Consider the following 21,871-nt stretch of genomic DNA (forward strand, 5'->3'; position numbering starts at 1 on the left):
TGGTGAAACACTGGAACAAGTGGCCCAGAGAGGTGGTAGATGTCCCATCCCTGGCAGTGTTCAAGGTCAAGTTGAATAGGGCTCTGAGCAACTTGATCTAGTTGAAGATGTCTCTGCTCACTGCAGGGGGGTTGGACTGGATGACCTTTAAAAGTCACAGAATCATAGACTGGTTTGGGTTTAAAGGGACCTTAAAGATCATCCAGTTCCAACCCCCTGCCACGGGCAGGGACGCCTTCCACTGGATCATGTCACCCAAGATTCTGTCCAGTCTGGTTGTGAACACTGCCAGGGATGGGGCATCCGAAACTTCTCTGGGCAACCCCTGCCAGTACCTCACCACCCTCACAGTAAAGAACTTCTTCCTAATGTCTAATCTAAATTTACCCTCTTTCAGTTTAAATCCATTCCCCCTTGTCCTATCACTACACGCCCTTGTAAAAAGTCCCTCTCCATATTTCGTGTAGGCCTCCTTTAGGTATCAGAAGACAGGTCTTCCTGGAGCCTTCTCTTTTCCAGGCTGAAGAAGCCCAACTCTCTCAGTCTGTCATCACAGGAGGGGTGCTCCAGCCATCTGATCATCTTCGTGGTCTCTTCTGGACCTGCTCCAACAGGTCCACATCCCTCTTGTTTTGGGAGCCCCAGAGCTGAATGCAGAACTACAGGTGGTGTCTCATGAAACTAGAGGGGCAGAATCACCTCCCTCAACCTGCTGCTCATGCTTCTTTTGATGCAGCCCAGCATACAGGTTGGCTTTCTGGGCTGCAAGTGCACACAGCCAGCAGGTCCCTTCCAGCCCAAACCATGCTATGATTCTATGAATGGTGAGATAAAACTGCTGCCCACATGCAGTAAAACAAGAGCTCAAGCCATGCTTGCCTGCAGGAGGATGCTCAACCAGGTTTTGGCATGGCAGCTGTCTCTAGGTTGCCAAATGGGGGAAAACTAGCTCCCAGAGAGGATTACCTAGTACCTGCCGCTTTCTTTCTCCTTAAAATACCTGCCTGGAGCAGGAACCAGATCACCGACTTTGCGGGAGGGGATGGGACGGGACAGGACAGGAGTGAGCCAGCCCTAGCCCAACCACTCAGCTCACCTGGGTGCAGATAAGCAAGGGCAAGAGCAGCATTTGCATGGAGGAGCAGAAGTAAAGCTGCTGAGCAGCTGTGCCCAGGAAAATACAGTTTCTGCTTTGAATTGGAGTATGCAGGGAAGGACAGTCATGAGGCTCAAAGTGAGCTGGCGGCCCAGCCTCAGCTGAGCCATTCCTGACATTAGGCAGAGACATATAACATGATCCCATTTATTGCATGCAGGGTTGGCTCCTGCTGCTGCTCTCCTTCCAGCCCTCTCACGGGTAGTTGGCTAAGCCCATCCCGCCGTTCCTCCTCCAGCCACCCAGCTCCTCTGCGCACAGAGTGCCCTCCTGCCTTGCTCTGGAAAAACTAAATTGTCTGAAGGGCAGTGAGGCAAACAAAGACATTGGCAACTTCACTACAGGAAACTGAATTCTCATTTACACTGTTGCACATTCAAAGTGGAGCCACCACAGTTTGTGAAGTCCCTCAGAGCAAAATTGCTTCTGTTAAAAGACTTGAAGTTGATTTTTTAACTTCACAGTGGGCCAAATTCTTCCTCTCTGCCCTCTCAAAGGGCAAGCACATCTTGGAGCCAGTGGGGAAAAAACCAGTGCTGATTAATTTTGAAAATCTCTTACTGAGAAACTTGTTTAACAACCTCCCTGCCAGAAGAGCAGCGAGCACTGGAAGCTGAGTGAACAAAACACAGACCTCCAAGCTCCAAGGAAGTGGGAAAATAACCAGGTTTCTTCCCACTTTGTTAATAGTGTCACCCAGGAACCACACAGCTTGGAAGTGATGTGACAGGCCCCTATCCAATACTAATTCATGTCCTGGCCCTCTCTAAGAAGCCTGTGCCAATAGCATGCATTCAGGCATCGCTCTCCTCACTTCCCTCCCTGGCTGCTTTCAGCTGATGCTCTGTGCTAGCTCGGTGGCCACAGATACAACCTGCCCATCTCCCTGCTGCTTGCAGCTTAGCTTGAGTGATGAAAACTACCCCAGTAAGTGGGTTGTCCGTGAGCAGCTTGTCACCGCCACATGTATAGCACGAGGATTAAAAAAAACCCAAGTCAGACCAGCCATCCCTTTTTTGGAAAAAGCCAATGCTGCCTTTAGTTCTCACTCCTACTTCTTCCCAGCAGGGAAGCAAGGCAGCTCTCCCCAGAACCAGACCTTTCCCAGCAGCATGCTTTATGTGGAAGTTACCTTTCTGCTTGCTCGGGTTTAAAAACACCAAAGAGCAAAAGGTAACCCTGCATGGCGCGTGAATGTGCTGCTGAGAGTTGTGAAGTCGTGCTTTGCACTGCTCTTACCCTGAGTGTTTGCTCTGTGATACTGGTGAATAAAATGGTCATGTGCCTTGAGACCACAAGGAAGTAAAGCCACCCTCCCACTTAGGGATGCTCCTTCACAAACCACACACTTCTCCCTTTATAAGTTCTCAAGTGTTCCAGGAATATTCATTCTGCTATAGAAAAACCTCTACAATATAACTGGACTGTCATTCTAGAGAGAAGTAGAGATACAGAAAAGCTAATTGCTCTGATCCTGGGGCAGGATCCCGAAAAGAAATCTGTTGCTTCTTACAAATTAAAACAAACAACCCCCCAAGCCCACATCTTGTCAAGGAAGTGCTGCCTGGATGTCAGGCGCTAAACCAGGACCAGGTTATGGATGCCAGGATTTTAAAAGGCCACGTTGCACAAGTGCTCCTCTGCACTTGCAGGCAGCACAGACACCATCTTAACTGACTCTCCTAGTGATTTAGTTACTGTCTGAGCAGAGGCTGAATTTACGGAAGAAATGATAGATTCTGCTGCCTTTAGACTCCCACTGTCTAATATATAGCCACCCACACTTACTTAAGTGTGGAGCAATCTGTCACATTTGCCCATTATGGTTATAAAGCCATGCTCCTAACCCGGCTCAGTGGATGCCTTCCTCAAGTCTGGCCACAGTAAACCAGATCACATTATATGTCTTCCCAGTGTGTGAAAATCTCAGAGACAGCTGGGCAGCAAGTGCAGAAACCTTCTAGGAAAGACACCGTCCTCTTGCCTCCTTCCTCAAGCCCCCTGTTTGGGTATGCTCCCGCTTTTGTTTATTCAGAAGGAGAGGGATGCTCGTGAAACCTAATTAGCCCCTGGAGAAGATGAAGATAATGTTTCTGTTTGGGAGTGTGTTCCCTGCCCCGGGCTCCAGCTGTGTGACAGCAGCTCAAACACAGTAATTAAGATGAGCGTGGCTGAATGCATGGCCAGATTAATGAATGCAGAAATTACACATGAAAATACATTCAGCTCTTCCCAGGGAGATGTATGAAAGGGTGCGAAGGCAGAATGGCCACACACACACAAACACACACACACAGTTTCCAGAAGCTTTTTGAAACTTTGAATGAGAGACAGCAAAATGCTCAGTTAACACAGCCATAGAAAGACCAGCCCTAGGATTAGGATGACCTTTTGTAAGCAGGGCATTCAAAGGTAAACTGAAGTGCAGTGCCAGTGTGTAATATGTTTGCATCAGTTCTTGGGAATGAGCTAGAAACTGAAAGGAGAACTTAAGAGGGTCTAAGCTTTCCTCCAACCAGTAATACCACAAAAGCTCACTGGAAATAGAAGACCTAAGAGACTGAGAATTTTTTTATGGAAACCAGGCTAAGCACTTCCACGCGCGCTGGGAAAACATTAAACCCGTTCCCCCGCACAGCTTCTCACATCCCTCAGCGAACACCCACAGCCGAGATTTTCCTCACATTCGCATCCCAGACGCACACACACGAAGCCGCGCAGAAGCCCCTTTCCCCTCCACAGATACCTGTCGCCGCCTGACCCCCGCGACCGGCGGGGCGGTGGCACCGGTGCGGGGTCGGGAGCTGCTCCGGGACAGACGCTCTCTATCCCCGCAACCCTCGGGCTCAGCTCGGCCACGTCCCGGCTGGGCAGCAGGAGCCCCCCTTCCTCCCATCAAGGGTTTCTTTCCCGCTCCGACCCCCCGAGCCCGTGCGGGTACCTGTCGGTGCCGGCGGGGCTGCCCGCGCCCGCCGCCGCTCACAGCCCGCCCCGGGGCGCCGCTCGCCCGCCGCAGCCCAGCGCTCCGCGGGCACCGCGCCGCCCCATCCCCGGCGGCAGCGCCCGCAGCCGCAGAGCTAATTATAGCCCACGAGAATTAAAAAAGAATCATTTAAAATTTTAAAATTGAAAAAAAAAGAAGGAAAAGAGAAGCAGGAGAAGGAGGGCGGGCAGCCCGTCTGGGAGCGCAGCGCACTGCCGCTCTGGCAGCGAGCGCAGCCGCTGCCGGCTTTTCCTTGCGGAGCTGCGGGAGGGAGGGAGGAGGAGGAGGAGGAGGAGGATGGAGAGAAGGCGGAGGAGGAGGCGGAGGCGCTGCTGCGCGGCGCTGCGCGGCCGCGGCCCGCCCCCCCGCGGGCGGTGCGGAGCAGAACCGAGCTGATCCCCCGCGGGTGGTGTGGGCCCCCGCGGTCCCCCCCACCTCGGCCCGGCGGGAAGCGGCGGAACTGGCGGCTCTGCACCTTTGTTGGGAGCTTCAGCGCGGCTCTTCCATCTTGTCATTCGACGCTTGCTGCTTCTTGGGCGGATTGCCCCAAACATGGGGCGTCCGCAAAGGGCCTCCGATCCCGGCGGATATACCCCTCTGATCGTTCCGCAGGGAATGGTGGGGGAGCAGGCTGCCGCAGCTGCCCTTCCCCGAGGCCAGCGGGCTACTGGCTGTAGCCTCAGTTGCCTTCAGTAGTGTGTGCGAAAGCAGATTCTAAATTTGGATATTGGGAGGGCTAAAGACAGCAGTTAAAGTTGACTGTAAATGATAGAGCATTGCGATTAATGAACCTTACATTTCTTCCTTTGAGCATCTTCCCTCGGTTACCCCCAGAAAGGAAAAAAAAGGTAGGAATGCATCATTTTCCCAGAGATTGTGGGGTGTTAACTTCAAGTCCAGTCTTCCTTCCAAAATGCATAGTCCTATTTACTGTAGAGGAGGGGAATCCCTGGTAAGTCTGTGGGTTTGGTAAATAGACACAATTTAGACTTGAGGAGACAATATTGATACCATCCCTATATGCCTGTACCTGTATCTTTACCCATTTGGGTCAGGATAGGCAGACTCACCCTTTCAAAAGGCAAATGTTTTTCATGGAGCACATAGACCTGTCACACAAAGGATGACGTGGTATGGAGAAGTTTAGGAAATTACAGCAAAGAAAAAGAGTTGGGGTTTCACAGAGCTTTGTGCATGGGGAAAAAAATAATGCCTCAATAAATAAATATCCAAGCTGCCAATTCCAGCTGACCTGTCATCTGAAGTAATTTTTGGCAGCAATAATGAACCTGTGTTATTTATATTGTATGCTGAAAATAAACAGCACCCAGTAGCCTTAAGAAGTAGAAACGAGAGAAAACAACTCCAGATTCAATAAAAACAGAAAAGGATGCTCTTCACACTAGTGTGCAGAGCTCTGGGGCCTATAGGCTGTTCCAAAAGGATTCTGAGTTCAGATGGGCTTTACAGCAATCCCAGCGGTGCATTTCCAGAGGGACACACTTCTCCGCTGGAAAAAGCATAGGGGCTGCTGCCACGACAATGCTACTGCTGTAGCTCCAAGGCAGGATGTTTAGGGTGACCTTTCTATGTCTCCGACAGGATTGACTACACCCCATTTCATGGGTTTCACACAGGACGTAAACTGTGAGGCCAAGGCACAGAAGTTGCTTTCTGGACAAAGCAGCTGTGCGCCTCAGGCTGTGGAATGCCAGGGGAAGAGGAGAGGGAATATTTGTGGCAATGCTGAAAGCTATAAATGTCTCATCACGCATACTTAATATGCTTTTGAGCCCGTTTCAGCCTTTTAGGGGGTGGCAGATCTCACTGTGGAAGCCTGGTTAATTTATTAAAGGTTTTCAGTGTCATATACTAATCGCAGCATCTTACTTCAACCTTGAGCCTCCTACAGTAGTTTTTGGCAATTACTTTATGGTGTAACCCATGTCACAAATTCCCTCTGGCCCTTTTGGTATCTTGCAGAAGACTTTTTGAACTTAAGGCTGCAGATGCAAATAGCTCATTCATTTGCAGCCTCCTCTTTCAAGGAAATACTCTCTATCCTATGCAAATACACGTGCTAAGGATGTATGAGTTGTTTCTTTTGGTTTCTCATTGTAGTTTTGCTTAGCAAATGCAGAAAGCTAATTTCCTCCTCTTCATCACCCCAAGCCCTGCACACGTTCCCTCCTTCCTGCTCCCAGCGCTGTAGCTTGCCGAAACTGCTGGGAGACTGAGTAGGTTTGCGTATGCTCTAGATAAAATCTCTGCCACACTTAGTCCTTCCGGAGACATGTATTCATCCTGACACACATGCTTTTGAAAAGCTCGGGGTCAGTCGTTCCACGTGTGTCTTGTTTTGCTAATTCGGTGGAAAATGCCAGAGCGCTCTGCCTCCCTCCGTAATTAGTCAGGAAGAGGAGCTGCCATTGTATTGTGGCTGTGATCATGCTACTACTCCTATGAATTATTCACTGTATTGCAGTGTAATCTGCTGTTATGTTAAAAATAGGTCAGCATGAATGTCCCCAGTGAAATTTCTAAGTGACAACAGCTGATTTGAGCTGTGTCTCCAGAAAACAGTGACCTTTCCAAACCAGTAACTGCCAATTATGCTGCACTTCCACTTCCCTGCCAGCTCCAGTGCACCTTCACAAACACTGATTCCCAGCAATGGTAACCCCAGATTATACTTGAGACAACTAAGCTGGAGTTCCTAAATTACCTGCTGAGCTTTGCCAGAGCACTTTGCTTGCTATTAGCCTTTGCTCCCAGGCCAAAGAGTAAATCAGGATTATCAGAGAAGAGATTACAGTCTGAGAATACTTAAATGCTCTGCTCCTCCCAGGCACCCGGAAGGCTTCTTGCAAGGGCTGAGCAGGATTTTCTGGCTGATATGCATCAGTTACACATTGCTCCGGGGGGTGGATATAATGAGAAGTACTTCACTTTTCCCATCGCCCTACAGGCTCCAGCCCACTGAATCCACCGACTCAGCAGAGCAGGAGGACTCCCTGGCTCTCAGGTCCATTGCAGGCATGTCTAGAGAAACCAAAGAAGGAGCAGGACCCCGTAGTGTGGACAGAAGTCTGGGGGAAACCCTCTTTACCACACAAAGATACTCTCTGTTGGAGGACTCTGTGAGGACCCCTGTGAAAATGTGGGATGTTGCTGCAATTCCCCTGCTGATTGTGGGGATGTATGCCTGTTATGCAGATACAAAGACTTAGCCCAGTCCTGGGTGACTTCTTTCACCTGAAAGAGAGGGTTGGTGTCAATGCTCAGCAGACCATGCAGATAGCAATTCACACGGAGGTCTCCTGTTAGCATGTTTGGATCAGTGAAAGGAGGTGAGGGGATGGGTGGGCAGGCTATGGCTTTGAGGTCTAGATGTCTGAGGTAGGTCACGACTGCCCTAGCCTTTAAGGAAGGCAATTTGTATATGAGCTTTTTCTGTTGTAATGCCTCTTTGCTGTGTTTCTGTGTCACTCTCTTGCTCAAAAGAGGGTGCCTGGAAACGCACAGCATCTTCATATCCCCGGCAGATGCCCCACAAGACGTCTCCAGCAAGTATCACACCCAAGCAAGCCTTCTGTACGAACACAGGTAGCAAACCTGAGTGGCCTTATCTGGGGACCTGGGTCCAAAAAGAGGTGAGTGATCACATTTGAGTGTGGAGAGCAGAGCAGGTGCCAGAACCTTCATTTGGAAAGGCTCTTAGGGGAGAGGTAAAAGACAAGAACCTGACCCCTGCCATGAGCAACCTGGGCAAGACATGAGCTTTAACTTGCTAAGTGTACACAAGTTCACCATTACTCTTTCCAGCTAAACACATGAAAGTGTTGCCACAGCTCTCCTACTACACCTTGCCTGTGCTGCCCTGTGAGCTGACTCCCTTCTGTGTCAGCTGCCCAGTACATCTGGCTTGCGCTCATCATCATCCCATAACACTTCTTACTCTCCTTCTAAAAGAGTTTGATCTCCACTTGTTTTTCACTGCTGACATCCTCTAACTACTGTGCAACCATTTCCCCCCTTTTACTTCACATCACTGTGTTGCTGCTCCACCCTCAAGTTCCTCATTTCTCTTGATGTTGCTTTTGCAAAGCTTTCCACCTGCAGCTCTTGGGGCATTTTGTGGAAAAAGTTACTTGAGCTGATCTTCTGCAGTGATTCAGGAGCAGATTCAATCTTTTGGGACTTTTGGCCAGATGCTCAGCACACCTGGATCTTGGAGAAAGACGGAAATATAATGCTGTGGTTGTGCTCAGTGGTACGATGGTCAAGACACACTCGGTATACCAAGGAACAGTTATGGGTGCAGAGGGAGGGCTAGGGACAGACAGAAAGCGGAGTTGCCTTTAGTTTTTCATGTACCGCAAGAGATAATGCTTTCCATAGGTAATCCTTCCTTTATCTCTTCTTTGGCCTGCCTGGCTGCATTTGTGCTGGTCTGAGATAGCTGCCTTCAGAGCAAGAACATTGCCCACCGATGGCCTGTGCCTCTGGCAGCATTTGAAGATAAAAACTTAACTTTGGGAGGTGTATGCACAAGCATACACCCTACTGCCCTCATGTGTATGACTTGGGGGAGCAGGATGAAGGAGCCACTGATTGCATTTTTTCCCCCCAGAACTGCCCCCATTTCAAAATCAGCCCCAATGCCTCTTCCAGGCAGGTTTTGGGTTGCAGTGTTCGTGGAGGGCTGGAGGGAGCAGCGCATTCCAGTTTCTCAGACTGCTTAGCAACCAGGGCCGCTGAGCCTTTCTTAAGTGCACGCCAAGTGTGTGGATGGCATGTCTAGTACTGCAGCTCTAGCATTATTTCTCCCCCTCCTCTTGTTTTTGAAAAGCATTCCTTGTTTTCTAATTAAGGCACACAAAAAAATGCTGGAAACTTATTTTTTGCTTTCCAGGACAGCTGGAAGTCAGCTATAAAATGCAATGATCAAAGCTGTGGTAGTGATCAGAGATCTGAAGCGACAAGTATGGTGCTGTTGGCCTGATTTTTGGAAGCGTGGCTGTCAGACAACCTCTTCCATGCTGTTGGCAGTGGGCTGGCTTCAAGTTCTGCTGCTGGACAGCCTCAAAACCCTCTTTCCCACCTTGCCCAGAGGAGTGCAGAGAATGGAATGCAGTGCTTCCCAAAGGTCTGCAGCATGCAAGGTGCCTGTTCGGGGCTGCCTTTCCCAGTGCTACCAACATGTATAAGATCAAGAAGGCCCTGTTAGATCATTTCCAGGAAAGGATCCAGCTTTGTAGACAGAAAGTTGATCTGATCCCAGCTTCCTCATCGGGATTGTCTTGAATCTTTACGTAATCTCTTGCCTCTTTCCTGTTTCTTGGCTTTCAAGTGCCCAAACCTGGCTCCCTGCCACAAACTTCTTCTTCCATCACAGTAGCGGGCTGAACTCCCCATTGTGTTTGGGGGTCTCTTAGGGTTTGATGCCATCTCTACCCACGTTACCAGGACTGCTGCTGAAACTTGCTGGCTACATCAGGGCTGTAGTTAAAATGTAGACTCAGCCCGTGTTCACTTCCTTTGCAGCCTCACCTGCACTCGAGAGGTAAATCTGAGGCAAGATCTGAGGCACAGAGGAGAAGAAAGCCTTTCTTTGCACACGCTCAAGCACTCTCTGGTTAGCAGTCCCAGGCATGGCTGGGCCAGACCCATCCTCGTCCACTCCAGGCTATGAAGTAGGCAATTGCCCTGGAAGGACTAGGGATTATGAAGGAGAGTTGTTATATGGGGCGAGACACTGTAGGACATGTTAGCAACCACCAAAGGTGTCCTAGGTCTACGACTGAAAGAGCAGATTGGGGGCACCCAGGGCTTTGGCCTGCCTTGCTGTGCCCTCTGGCAGCAACGTAGAGCCAGCCTTTGCTTTCCTTCTGCTCAGCATGTCCCACCAGTCATGGCAAGAAGGCGAGAAGCTGCAGGGATGAAGAATATGGTCTGGGGAAAATGATGGTCAGTTAGGAGAAGGATGCAATGGCTGGGGTGGAGGAGAAGGAGCAAATCACGCCAGACAAGTTTCAAAATCAAGTGCCATGTATGAACCCTGCAGTGCTGCACACCTGTACTCCTGCGTGTTTCCAATGTGGCTGTTCCATAATAGAAACCCAGGAAGAGTCCTCTGGGGAAAAGGCTCCAAGCAATTTCCATCCTCAGTTATGCTAGTATAAAACCAGAGCTGCCCTGAAATCATTCCCAGCTGGACAGCACTATGGGTGACCCAGCCGGGTCCTCAGTGTGGCCAGCGACCTGGGCTGACCACGCTCCTCTTTCCTTTTCCTGGGCCACAGTTCTGCACAGTGCACTGCAGCTTTGAGAAATGATTTTCACTCCCTTCCTGCCTCCAAGATACCACCACGGCCCTCTTTTCCTCATCAGTGCATATTTCTGTGGCTTAAATATAGCAAATACAAAACAAGTGCAGCACACATGAAATGCCATTCGGGGGAGCGCAATGAACACACTGCCTCTGTAATGTAATAAGCCCCAAGTGCATCTGCCAAATATTTGGGCTGAGATTCCAAAGAAGGGGTGGGAGGGTGGGGGGAGGATCCACAGCATGGAGAAGCTTGTGACCAAACCGTCAGGCCAGTATCCCTATGCATCTCTTGGGGGGGATATGGGTCGCTTGTTGGTCCAGCTTGCCTTAACATGGAGGTGTTTAACCACTCGCAGCAGTTATTTCCTCTAGGAAAGATGAAGAGCAGCTTTTTGTACCATGTCACCAGGGATGTGAGTGGATTTGAATTAAAAAATGTCAAATAATGTGTAATTTAAAGCAAAGAAATGGTGTTTCCCTAGGGGTGTGATCTGGCTTTGTGGCTGAGGTTAAATGACGCTGGTTAAACTACGCCAGTTTTTCAACATCTGACCCTGGGTACTATTTTCAGCGCAGTGATTTTTGAAGTGATTAATGACAACAGCTTGGCACTAATCAGTGGCTGGTGTTGCTGATTAAGCTAACCCTTCCTTGGATCACAACAGGCATCAGGAATAGAATGGGCAGGAAGCTCCCCAGAGTGACTGAAGAGGCAGAGCAGATAGGACCTCCCGAGCTGCCTGCTTTTCCATGGGAAAATCAAAACAAAGCTATAGCCATCCAACTCCAGAGCTGAGCTCAGCAGTGCTGGAGGGCTCTGCTCCTACTCTGGCATCATTTTGCTTTGAGAATATTTTTATATGGAACTTTTTCAATATTCCTACCCCTGTCAATACAAAAAAGTGACTCGTTAAATGTATGCTAGCATTGCTAATGTGACACTCCTTGCATGTGGTTGTAGGAGGATCTCAGAGTTGCTATCTAGCTTGAAATCTAGCTCTTTTCTGAGAGATGCTCAAGAGAAGGAAATCTGTTAGTTCAGTGTGAAGAGTGCATATTATGACCCAGTCCTTCAGTCTTGATATAACCCAAACTCCCCAAATCATTCAATTCATAAATCAGACAGATTATCCAGATGGCACCCTAGAACTCAGGGGTTCCCTAGAAGAAGCAGGCTGTTCTCAGTCTGCTCTTTACATCACCACCATTAGGAAACTCCAGTGACCCCTGGTCTGCTGGTGATGTTTGAGACAGAAAAACAACTCAGTGCTACTTCTGCTAGCTTCTTGGCACTACCTGGGCCATGTCCTATCCTTTTCTTCTTCCTTCTGGAGTGAGAAAATGCAGTGAGTGGGAGTCCAAAACTTACAGGGAGCTCCCAGTTGGTAAACAGTCCCAACCACTCTGCTAAAATGAACACGGTGCCTGTGGGTTGCATCCATGTTCACAGCAGAGCTTTTCTATGGCCTTGAGCTACCACAAAGTGAGAAAGATGTGAATGAAGCTCAATTTATGCCATAAAGCCTGAATGCTGGCCATCATCGTTGCCTCTGGCATCTAAATCACAAACTTCAGAGAGCTGCAGGGCAAAGATGGAAGATTTCATCTCCAAGAGCATTCTGCAGGAGTCCTTGAAAACTTAATGCCTACGGTAATGGCAATACATTCACAGAGCTTTTAGCCATCCTATCAGAGAGGCTGTCCCTCTCTTTTCTGCCGCAGGTGGCTTTGACACCCCTTCAGGGAAGCTCCTGGATGGCTGCTGGGCCACTGCCATTCCCAAGCTATAGCCACACTCCTCAGGGGAGCCCAGAGGGTTTTCCATGCTGGTATTGCATGGCATGAAGAGAGGACCGCTTGCACAAAAGCTTCTTGCTGCAGCTGACTTCCCCTCAGGCCAGGTACAGGGTGGCCAGGAAGGCAGGACTGGCCTGGGTAGTGGCCTGGCATGATGAAAGGGGAAGTGTTGCAAGCCCTTGTCTGAGTTTTTGGGGCAGTTCTGGGTTTTGCTTCCCAGGGTGGGACCCATCATCACAAAGATGAGTCTACCTGGCTCCAGCAGAGGATCTGCCTCCCTTCAGCCTGCCTGGGGACCAGCCACCCCTATGGACATGGGTGCTGCCCTACAGGCGCCTGCCACACTTGTGCCCACTGCAGCCAAGCTAGCAGCAGGGGACTGCCACAGGCAGGGACAGAGCCAGGGTCTTCTAGCAATGAAGGATCCCCATTTGCATGCTCTAGGAGGGGCTTCTCGTTTCCATCCCTGCCTTCCCTCCTTCTCACACATGCAACACACTCACTATTGACTACATGGGAAACTTAAGGTAACCAGCTTGAGGAGTTAGGAACCTAAATATCTGAGAAAGTCAGAGTAGAGGTGTTTTGAACTGCCTCAATTTGGGTGCAGCCAGATGTGTTTATCCCCTGCCATATCCCCTGTTCAGGCAGGGGCTGGGTCGCAGTGGGACTTTCTCCAAAATCCCACTTTGTTTTCTCACTCTGGCTGTGTACCACTCACTGAGCCTTCCTTTCTTTCCACCTCACTTTTTGTCTTTCCATCTTTTTACCATCTATTTGAACTCTAGGCATCACTTCCAAGCTCTAGGTGCCTGAAATTTCCAATTCCCACACTCTGCAATTGAACCAGAGGAAGCCAATGTCAGCCCCCATGAGCTATGCAGCATTAAGCCTGTTGTGCTCAGCATTTCCACAGTGGTTTTGCTTCACCTGTTTGTCCAGTTGCCAACACACAGGAATATCAGTGCCTCCTCACAGCATAAATGCTTTCCTGTGCCTTCCCCACCCAAGCCTTTTTGGGGTGTGCAAATGCACACACATACACCCACCCCCCCTAGCCGAAGGTCTCTATGTTGAGCTATGAATTTCAGCAGCGAGGAAGGCTTGCTTAAGTGGCAGCCACAGTGGGACCCCTCTTCAAACCATCTTCCTGCTTCTTATATTGCCAGATCAAGACAAAAATTCCATGGGGCCCTAACAACACCCCTCCCCCCTTCAAGTGATGCCGAGATATGGGAGAAGTCCTACCATGGGGAAATCATCCCACCATCAGCTTTTTAGTGCCTCTGTGACACTGTCAAGTGCTTGACTACTCTCTCCTCTTTCTCTAATACATGTTCTCTGACTGTTTTCACCCTTTGCCTTTTAACTCTGCACTTCCTGCCCCGGTTGTTTTGTGACTGTCACACCCTTGGTACACCAACCACAAGGCTTTGGTTTTAGCATCCAGGCAGGCAGAAGCTCATTTTGGAGGCAGCTGAGCTGTGCCTCGAATTGTTAAAGGGGTGAAGCTGTTTACACCACCAGCTCATGTTAGCCAAGCCACATTTATTTTGTGACTTTAATAATGGGGCTGGGTGACAAAAAGCTTGTGTTTCACAGAGCTTTGTAAAGACACTATCTAAAAACAGGAGGGGGAAAATGGGTGAAAAGGAAGGCAATTTTGCTTTAGCCTATGGTGGGACACTTGTTTTGCAAGCCTAGTAGGTGGCCCGAGCACACCTCATTGGTGGTTTCTCTCTGGCTTGTACATACCTTCCTCTTTTCTCTGAGGGCTGGTTACATGCCACTTGTTTATTTGACCTGCTTTTCCCCTCACTGTTGTTGTTATTAGTAATTTAGAATATTTCAACAAATACGAACCAAACAAGTGCCTTCAAGACACGGAGAAGGAAACAACAAAAAGATCAAAGATCTTTAATTAAAAAATAGGGAGACAACAGAGCAGAACTGTCTTCCTTTCAATCTTTTTTAATTCTGGGCCCTCACAGACTTAATCATTTCTTCTTCAGCTACAGAGCACGATGTCCTGTTAAAAATAGCCCTTCAGCCTCCCAGGACAGTGGAAGCGCCGAGGGGCCAGAGCACTGTGGGTGGGTCGATGTGGGGGCACCAGGGTGGGGGATGGGCATCTCACACTGACTCCTCTGACCACAGAAAGCCTTTCACCCATCTGCATAACTCGGTATCTGCCCATGGGCCGCAACCAAGAAGAAGCAGCTGTGAGAAGCAGGTGAGCAAAGCATTTAGCATAAACACAAATAAGCAAAAATGTTCCTTAAGAGAGCTCCATCTTTTCCATGCCATCCTCTTCCTACACATTAAGTAGGTCTGCCCATGCTCTTGGAGAAAGGGTGCTTCAATCTGAGTTTATAGGCCAAATATCTCTTACTAGTTCTATCTACCTGGTTAAAGCAGACACTGTTGCCTGGTGATGCAGTGATGGGACTTCTCTTCGCCTGAGTTGCAGTGGCTACAACACACATGTCTCCGTCTTCAGGAGCACGAGATAAGGCTAAAGCGCAGGTGGGGCTAGTGGGACCTGTAAAAGTTTTCAGAACAATGATCTGTAGTCTCCCAGCAGTCAGGGAGGAGATGCTCCCATGCTAATACATTGCAAATCTGCTCATCTTTACTACAGTTTCTCAGATATTAGGCACTTGTATGGTGGAAAAAGTAGACACATCAAACTCCAGGCTGGAAACACAGGAAAAATGGCGTCTCTGTATATCTCTTAAGGTAGACATTCACTGGAATACTATATTGATAGTACTCATGGATAGCCTTAGAAGACATAATTTGTTTAAAGGTTGCATCAGTTTGATGGCAGTCTGTGGGGAAAGACCATACCCAGGCTAGCCTTCACCAGAGCAGGGCTGGCGGTGGCAGGTGAAGGCTGGCTAGCTACGCATGGAAGGAAGCTTGGCCCAGTGGCATGAACAAGCTGTGACATTGATGTCCCTGCATGACTTTTAGGCAAGTCACTGCAGCTGTATGTATGAAGAAAGCAGAGTCTTGTATTGCTTTAGGGGAAGAGAAGATTGCTTACCTGAATTGTTGCTGAAATAAAAAGCAGTCTCAACTTTAAGTTAACATCCAAGACTTATCCTCATTTTCTCTAACATCAGCAGTGATGTTACAATACACCAGGCGGGTGCACACAACGTGAACAGCAAGCTACCTTCTCATTCAGCTTAAGCTTCAAAGCTGATCCCAACCCCAGAAGATTAAAACTCCTTTCTTTCTTAAGAAGGGGAGGCAGGGCTTTACAAGGATGTAAAGGCATCTGGGTACATTTTGAAGCAATTATTTATAAGTTTTGATGCAGTTGCTGTTCTAGCTGTGAGCCTTGATGGGTGGCAGCTGGGAGCACGGCTCATGTGCCACAGCAGCACATCAGCTCCTGGGCAGGAGAGGGGCCCTGGGGCTTCTGACACTGTGCAGAGCACCATCTTCAAGTGGGAGCGCTTGGTCAACTGAAACTAGCACACACACTTACTACTGAACATATTAAAAAGACAGCTTTGGCTTTTTCCCCCATGTTTTGGAAACACGGGTGGGATTTTGTGTCAGCTCTAGCCTGAGAGGCAGCTCATGGTTACCATGGTCCAGCCAGAAGGCACTAGAGGAGGATGGGGGAGGGTGTGCAGGAGAGGTCAGTGGTGGAGCAGCTCTATGAAAGACTGCAATAATCACAGTCTAAACTTCTATTTCTCCTGTGCGTTCTCAGTTTGGATGTGCTGATCATTGCTAAGAAATGCCTGGACCATGTGCTAGCTGTGGTTGCTGAAGTGCTTGCAAACTCCGTGCATGCATATGGCTGTGTTGATCTAGCAGCTCCTGCTGTGCCAAAGCCCTGGCCCCTGGTCAGAGGCTGTGCTGGGGTGGTGGCATTATGCCTCCATTGTGAGCATTCAGCTCTCCTCCCGGGGGAAACCAGGGTCTGCCAGAAAGCTGACTCGTGCCCAATCTCCCTCCCTCCCTGGAGCTGGGAGCTGGAGGAGCCTTCCTGGCTCCTCAGCTTAGACAGACCCAAGGAAAACCCACGCCTCTTTGGCTACAGCAATGAGGGGAAGCCTTGTGCTGGTGGAGGGGATTTCTGTAACTTCAGAATCTCAGCGCTTAGAGTCACTAAGAATTAAGAAGCATTTTCCCCAAAGCAGATGTTTTGACCTAACAAAGGTGTAAAAGTAACTGATGTCACTTGCCTTGAATTAGCATACTGAGTGAGGCCATAAAAGAAACAAAACATATCATTGCCTGTACTTTCAAGAGGCTAAAATCGTTCCTTCTCAAAGCATTTGCATACTACAGCTGTGCTCTGTGAAACGATGAATGCAGAGAAGAGGGAGTTGCACTTCACTGAACCTAAGCACAGTCATTTGCAAAGTCTCTGCAGATCCTTTGAAGGAGTTAGCACCTTGTAAGTGCAAGGTTGATATTAGAAAACAGGAACATTGGCTAGCATTTTCAAGCTTTGAATACCTACTGCAAGAGTCAGCCTGATTTTTTGTGAAGATGTGTGTAGGATACAGTGCCATACCAAGCTTTGTGACTTGGGATTTCAATGTACAATAGGGAAAACCAATGCTATTGGAGCATAAGCAGATAAAAATGGTGGAATTATCAATAATGATGCAGTGGTCCTGGCCTTGTTACAGAGTAGGTGATGTAGGAGTCATATAAGCAAAATGCCCCATCCCTGGCAGTGTTCAAGGCCAGGTAGGATGGGGCTTTGAGCAATCTAGTCTAGTGGCAGGTGTCCCTGCCCATTTCATTGATAGCGTACTTGGACTTCTGTAAGAAATAAGATTTGATAGTGCATGAGATCTTATCCAAGAAGCTTAAAATGGAGTAGATCAATTTGGGACATGCTGAATGGGTTCAAAACAAGCCTGACTGCCAGATGTAACCCGGTTGAGGAATCATCAGGGATGCCAGTTTCTAGTGAGGACCTGCACAAGTTGGCTCTGTCCCTATGGGATTTAACTCTTTTTATGTCAGTGACCTGAAAGGAAAGTTTAAACTAAATATGAAGATGGCACGATGTCTGAGGAAGTGGTAAATCACTCTGAGAACAGGCTACTTGAGAAGGTGAACTGATTCATCTGGTTTTAGTCAGGGCATAGCTGGGAGCAAAGGAGATAAGCCATAACTAGGCGATAGTGTTGACTCTGTCCTGAGAAATTTTTTTAACTGAAGAGTTATTACAGAGGAAAATTTGATGAAGAGGACATCCTCATGAGATGCTGGGACCCAAAAGGACTCAAGCAGTACTTGTACATATTAACTGATATTTGAACTGATTCTGATATAAATACATATTTATAAAGGATGAGTGAACAGATCATGTCACTTCTGGATTTGTCCCTGGTGTAACAGTCTTGGAGAAGTGGGCTCCATGCTGGTGTCCACATCTCTAAGGGATTGGTCTCAGGAAGAACCATGAGATTAAAACTCACACTTTATATAGAAGTAGTCATTCATAACAGTCTGCTTGGCAAAGGATAAGAGTGGTATAAATACAGTCTGTGGATAGTTATATGAGACATTTATATGTACAAGCAATAGTGAGTTCTTTGCTCTCCTGGACAAGAGGGCAACAAACTCTAAAAAAACCTAGACAAATCAGCACTTGAAGAAAGAAGATAATAGCTGTCTTTAACCGTGACAGTAGCTAAGCACTGAGACAAGTTAAAAAGGTGGACAGGAGATGTGTCATCACCGCTTTCCAAATCAAGCCAGATATGGAGAACAAAAACCCCAGCCCATGCCCTACGAGCTGTGGTAGGGCACTGAGCTGGAGTTCGGCACCTGACAAATGCCGCCATCTGGCCTGAAAACACTCAGTTTTGCCTGGCTCCTAGGTCTCTGCAGCATGAGCAGGGTGACCGAAACAGGCTCAGCTCCTCCCCACTCAGATCCCACCCAGCTTGGAGAAGAGCCCTGGGTTGTCCAGGGTCAATGGCGCTCCAGAAATAGCAGCCAAAAGTGAATGTTTTCCTGTTAACCTGCTCAAGAGAGAGGAGAGGGGGTGAAGAGGAAGGCTAGCACTGTGCCTGTGGTGTTTGGGCTTTCCAGCCGGCAGGTTTGGGAGCCAACAGGCCCTCTGGCCAAGAGAGCAGCTGGGGTAGATGTGTTCCCAGTTACACACAGATGACTCGAAGAGGCTGTCACCGACTCCTAGGCTTGTAGGATAACCCAGGTGGGAAGGAACCTCAGGAGGTGATTTAGTCTAACCTCCTGCTCCAAGCAGGGTCACGGAGAGGTTTTTGAAATGTTCCTGCCTTTGATAAGCCAGCCTCCTCTAGCTGTTGCTGGATCAGCCCTGCCAGAAACAACTTAGTTGAGAGGCTGGAAAGGATTTCTTAAGCACTGTATCTTTCCCTTCAGATAACACAATATAAATGTCGAATAACCTGCACCATTCCTTTCCTTCCCTCCTACGTTTCTGATTAAGAACATAGACTAGAGGCTTCAGAAACAGCAATGAAGCCGAAATCCCACTGGCTCTCCAGAGCACTTGAAAATGTCCATATCGAGTCAGAGCACACTGATCTTCCAGGTGATCCTGGGAAGCAGCATCCACCTGCGTGAGAGCAGGATGCAGGGAACGCATCAGGGTACTTTCAGTGCCAGTTGATTTGCTCAGTGGCATTTCCACACATCTTCCCTAACTATTGGGAGTTTTTCCTGAATGCAAATGATCTGATGTCTCCTTTCTGCAAATCCATTGCCCTTCTGAGCCCAGTCTGAGACACAGTGTGAGGAGTGGGGGCATATAGACGTGAGAAATATATTTGAGTACAGACAGTACATCATTGGAACTGCTTTCTTTTCTGTGTTGATGCCTTTCACTGGGACACAGATAACTTGATTTGGCACTATTCACTGCTAAGTTTTCCATACCAACCGCAGCTGAGCTTTGTTTAAATGAGGTTTGCTGAAGCTGTGCTGAAAGTGAGTTTAAAGGTTCACAGTCTTTGGAGCAGATCCAGGCAGCTCTTTGTGCCTTCAACTCCCTTGGAAACTGCAGAGGGCTGGGGGCCGGGAGAAGATTTGCATGAGCAAGTTCTCTCCCCGGCCCCTACTCAAGTGCAAAGGGGAGCAGCTAGCAGCAGCAGAAATTAGACACCATGGGCCAGATTCTTCCTCCCCCTCTGGGTCCTCTTATCCGCGTCTCTGCTGTTTTGACCTGGGAGCACTCGGTACACATGTAAACGGTGACGTGGGATGCAAGCAGTGGGGAATCAAGCTACAGCAGAAGCAGTTTTAGGGGTAAGAAACTACGTTGCTGGCTTTGTGCCCTGGGTTGTGGCGTTTGGAGAAGAGGAGGCTAATTTTGCTCTAGTAATTTAAGTAGTAAGTCACCTTTAGCCGCTGTAAAGAACCCCTACTACTTTAACGACAACTGCACCTGTGCTGTTGAATGCCCAACGCACTGCTTTGCATAGTGCAGCCACTGTAGAAAACACGCTTGGTGTCCCCCCAGCTTTCTTCATCGGCAGTAACCTCCTTGCTAAGGAAGCAAGCTGCTGAACCAGTGTGAAAGTTATTTTTATTGTATCAAGGGTGCTTTTGTTCTCCATTCTTTTAGGAGAAAAAGAAAGTCTGGTCACCCTGTGACCTTAGAGCCCACAGACAACTTCAGATTTACCCAAGAAATACCACCCAAGCTAGAAACCGGTCTCTAGTCTAAGCAGGAGAAGGATTAGTTCAATAAAAGCTGACTTTACCTTCCCCAAAGGCATCATCTTCTTCTCTGGGTGCAGCCAGATCTTCTTGGGTGTGCTGCATCGTGGCAAGGACGCAACTCGGGGAGCAGCCAGAGCCAAGTGCTTGAACTGGTTCCTATGCTACAGCTCGACTATTTCCTTTCACCGGTTTCCTAAACATTTTGGTGGTAACAGCTTCCGCATCTGCGCTTACGAAAATAGCCTCATTCATACAAGTAACCCTTCTTGTTTTTACAGACAGCCTTTGAGATGGGTTTTGAGGTGGGGTATCCTTACTGCTGAGAGAGAAGTCGATTTCGAGAGCAGAAGCAGGCAGGACGGGCTCAAAATGCACCCTGCCCTGTCACAGTAAACGCCACAGCAGGAGCTCTGTCAGCCTGGGGTGTAGGGGTTTTGCATATGAATGTGAATCCTTTCTGGTGGCAGAGGTAGAGGCCAGGGACAGTTTGACCAGAGTAACCCCCTCAGGGCTCTCTCAGTGCCATGTGTCCATGGGCTTGTAGTTTTTATTTAGCATGGCAGCAGTGACAGCGTATTCGCACCCACAGTGGGGTAACCTGTGACAAAGCACATGTGGACAAGCTGGAAAGCCCTCGGTGACAGCAGTTGTCCCATGGGCAGACGCACTAGCAGGGATGTGATTCTTGCAGTTACGCTTCCCGAGTCACCATCTTCAGTGTGTTACCAACCCAAAGGACCTTCCTGATGATCAGGTCAACAACAGAAGAACATCAAAGTAGAACTTGCTGTGTGTCAGCAATAGGTATATTATTTGAGTATTGTTGTCACTACTAATTCTATATCACACTGATCCATTCAGTCTCTGTGTTTCCTGAACTTTATAAAACAAGTTGAATCCTTCCTGCCAGGTCTCCCAATTTATGAGAGGACCTTACCTACAGACTAACGTACTCTAAACTTGCACAAAACCACATTTGGGCTTCAGGTAGTGTATGAGCATAGTCTTGCTGGCTCCATCGGAGCACTCTGGGATATTCATGTACATGTGTGTGCACATACAGGTGTGGGGTCTAACACGGGTAGTCCCTCACACCTCTGCTATCAGAAGTTAGGGTGTGATGACAGTAAACCTGTACCGGGTTTTGATTAATCAGTCTAGTAATTGCATGTGTCGCCACACCCTTGAAAGCGAGACTCCCAGCACAGCAGCGGTGTTCGCTTCAGCTTCCTGTACATGAGTCACAAGCAGATATAATGAGCTCATCCCCAATTATTATGGGTTTTTTCTAAAGCTCAGGCAGTGAACTTTCAGCAGGGCTTTCTGCAGGGCTTTCTGCAGGGCTGGAAATGGAGGCAGCTGGTTTCCTAGTCCAGATGGAGAAGACAAGACAGTAGATGGGACAGGTCCATTTGAAGCACCTGACCTAACCCCAGCCCGGGCCTTAGAGCCAAAATTTCCCTGCAAGAGCAGTTCCAGACAATGGGCAGCTGCTGCCGTATCATTTCCTTGAAACAGCAGGAGGCGGATGGGAGAAATCTTGAGCCTCTGTAAAGTCACTGGCTAAGCTGCCCCAGGGTGCTATGGAGCGGGTCAGCCTCTGAGGACCAGTGTGGGACAGAAGAGGCTTCACAGTTCCTTCTGGGGAGGTTTTTTGGGCTTGATTTGAGTAAGTTGTAAGGTGAGCAATGCTACACATACAGACTTGAATGACTCAAAACAGACGAATAGCCTAGCAGGAAGAAACCTGGAAAAAATACGCTGCAACAGCAATGCTAACTTCACTGTGTTGTCCTGCAATTGGAGGTCATTTGTAAATTGGGCTTGGGAAGTTTTAGCCATTTACTGCTTCCTTCAGAAACACGAAGGAGCAGGCTATGTTGTCCTGGTTATTGTGGCAGCTCCC

General features: G+C 48.6%; 1 protein-coding gene across 3 annotated transcripts in view; it reads right to left on the minus strand.

Annotated features, from left to right (window-relative positions):
* The window catches only part of RIPOR2 (RHO family interacting cell polarization regulator 2), a 67,947-nt gene extending 47,670 nt beyond the window's left edge, over positions 1-20,277 (minus strand). Inside the window, exon 1 of one of the 3 annotated variants that reach the window (XM_030506091.2) lies at positions 20,007-20,277. In XM_030506091.2, coding sequence (XP_030361951.1) covers positions 20,007-20,067 — 61 coding nt within the window. In that variant the 5' untranslated portion in view covers positions 20,068-20,277. The remainder of the gene's footprint in view (positions 1-20,006) is intronic. The other 2 variants (XM_030506082.1, XM_030506099.1) reach the window with 2 other exon arrangements.
* Positions 20,278-21,871: the final 1,594 nt, after the last annotated feature.

The sequence above is a fragment of the Strigops habroptila genome, chromosome 1, assembly GCF_004027225.2.
Source record: "Strigops habroptila isolate Jane chromosome 1, bStrHab1.2.pri, whole genome shotgun sequence".
Lineage (NCBI taxonomy): Eukaryota > Metazoa > Chordata > Aves > Psittaciformes > Psittacidae > Strigops > Strigops habroptila.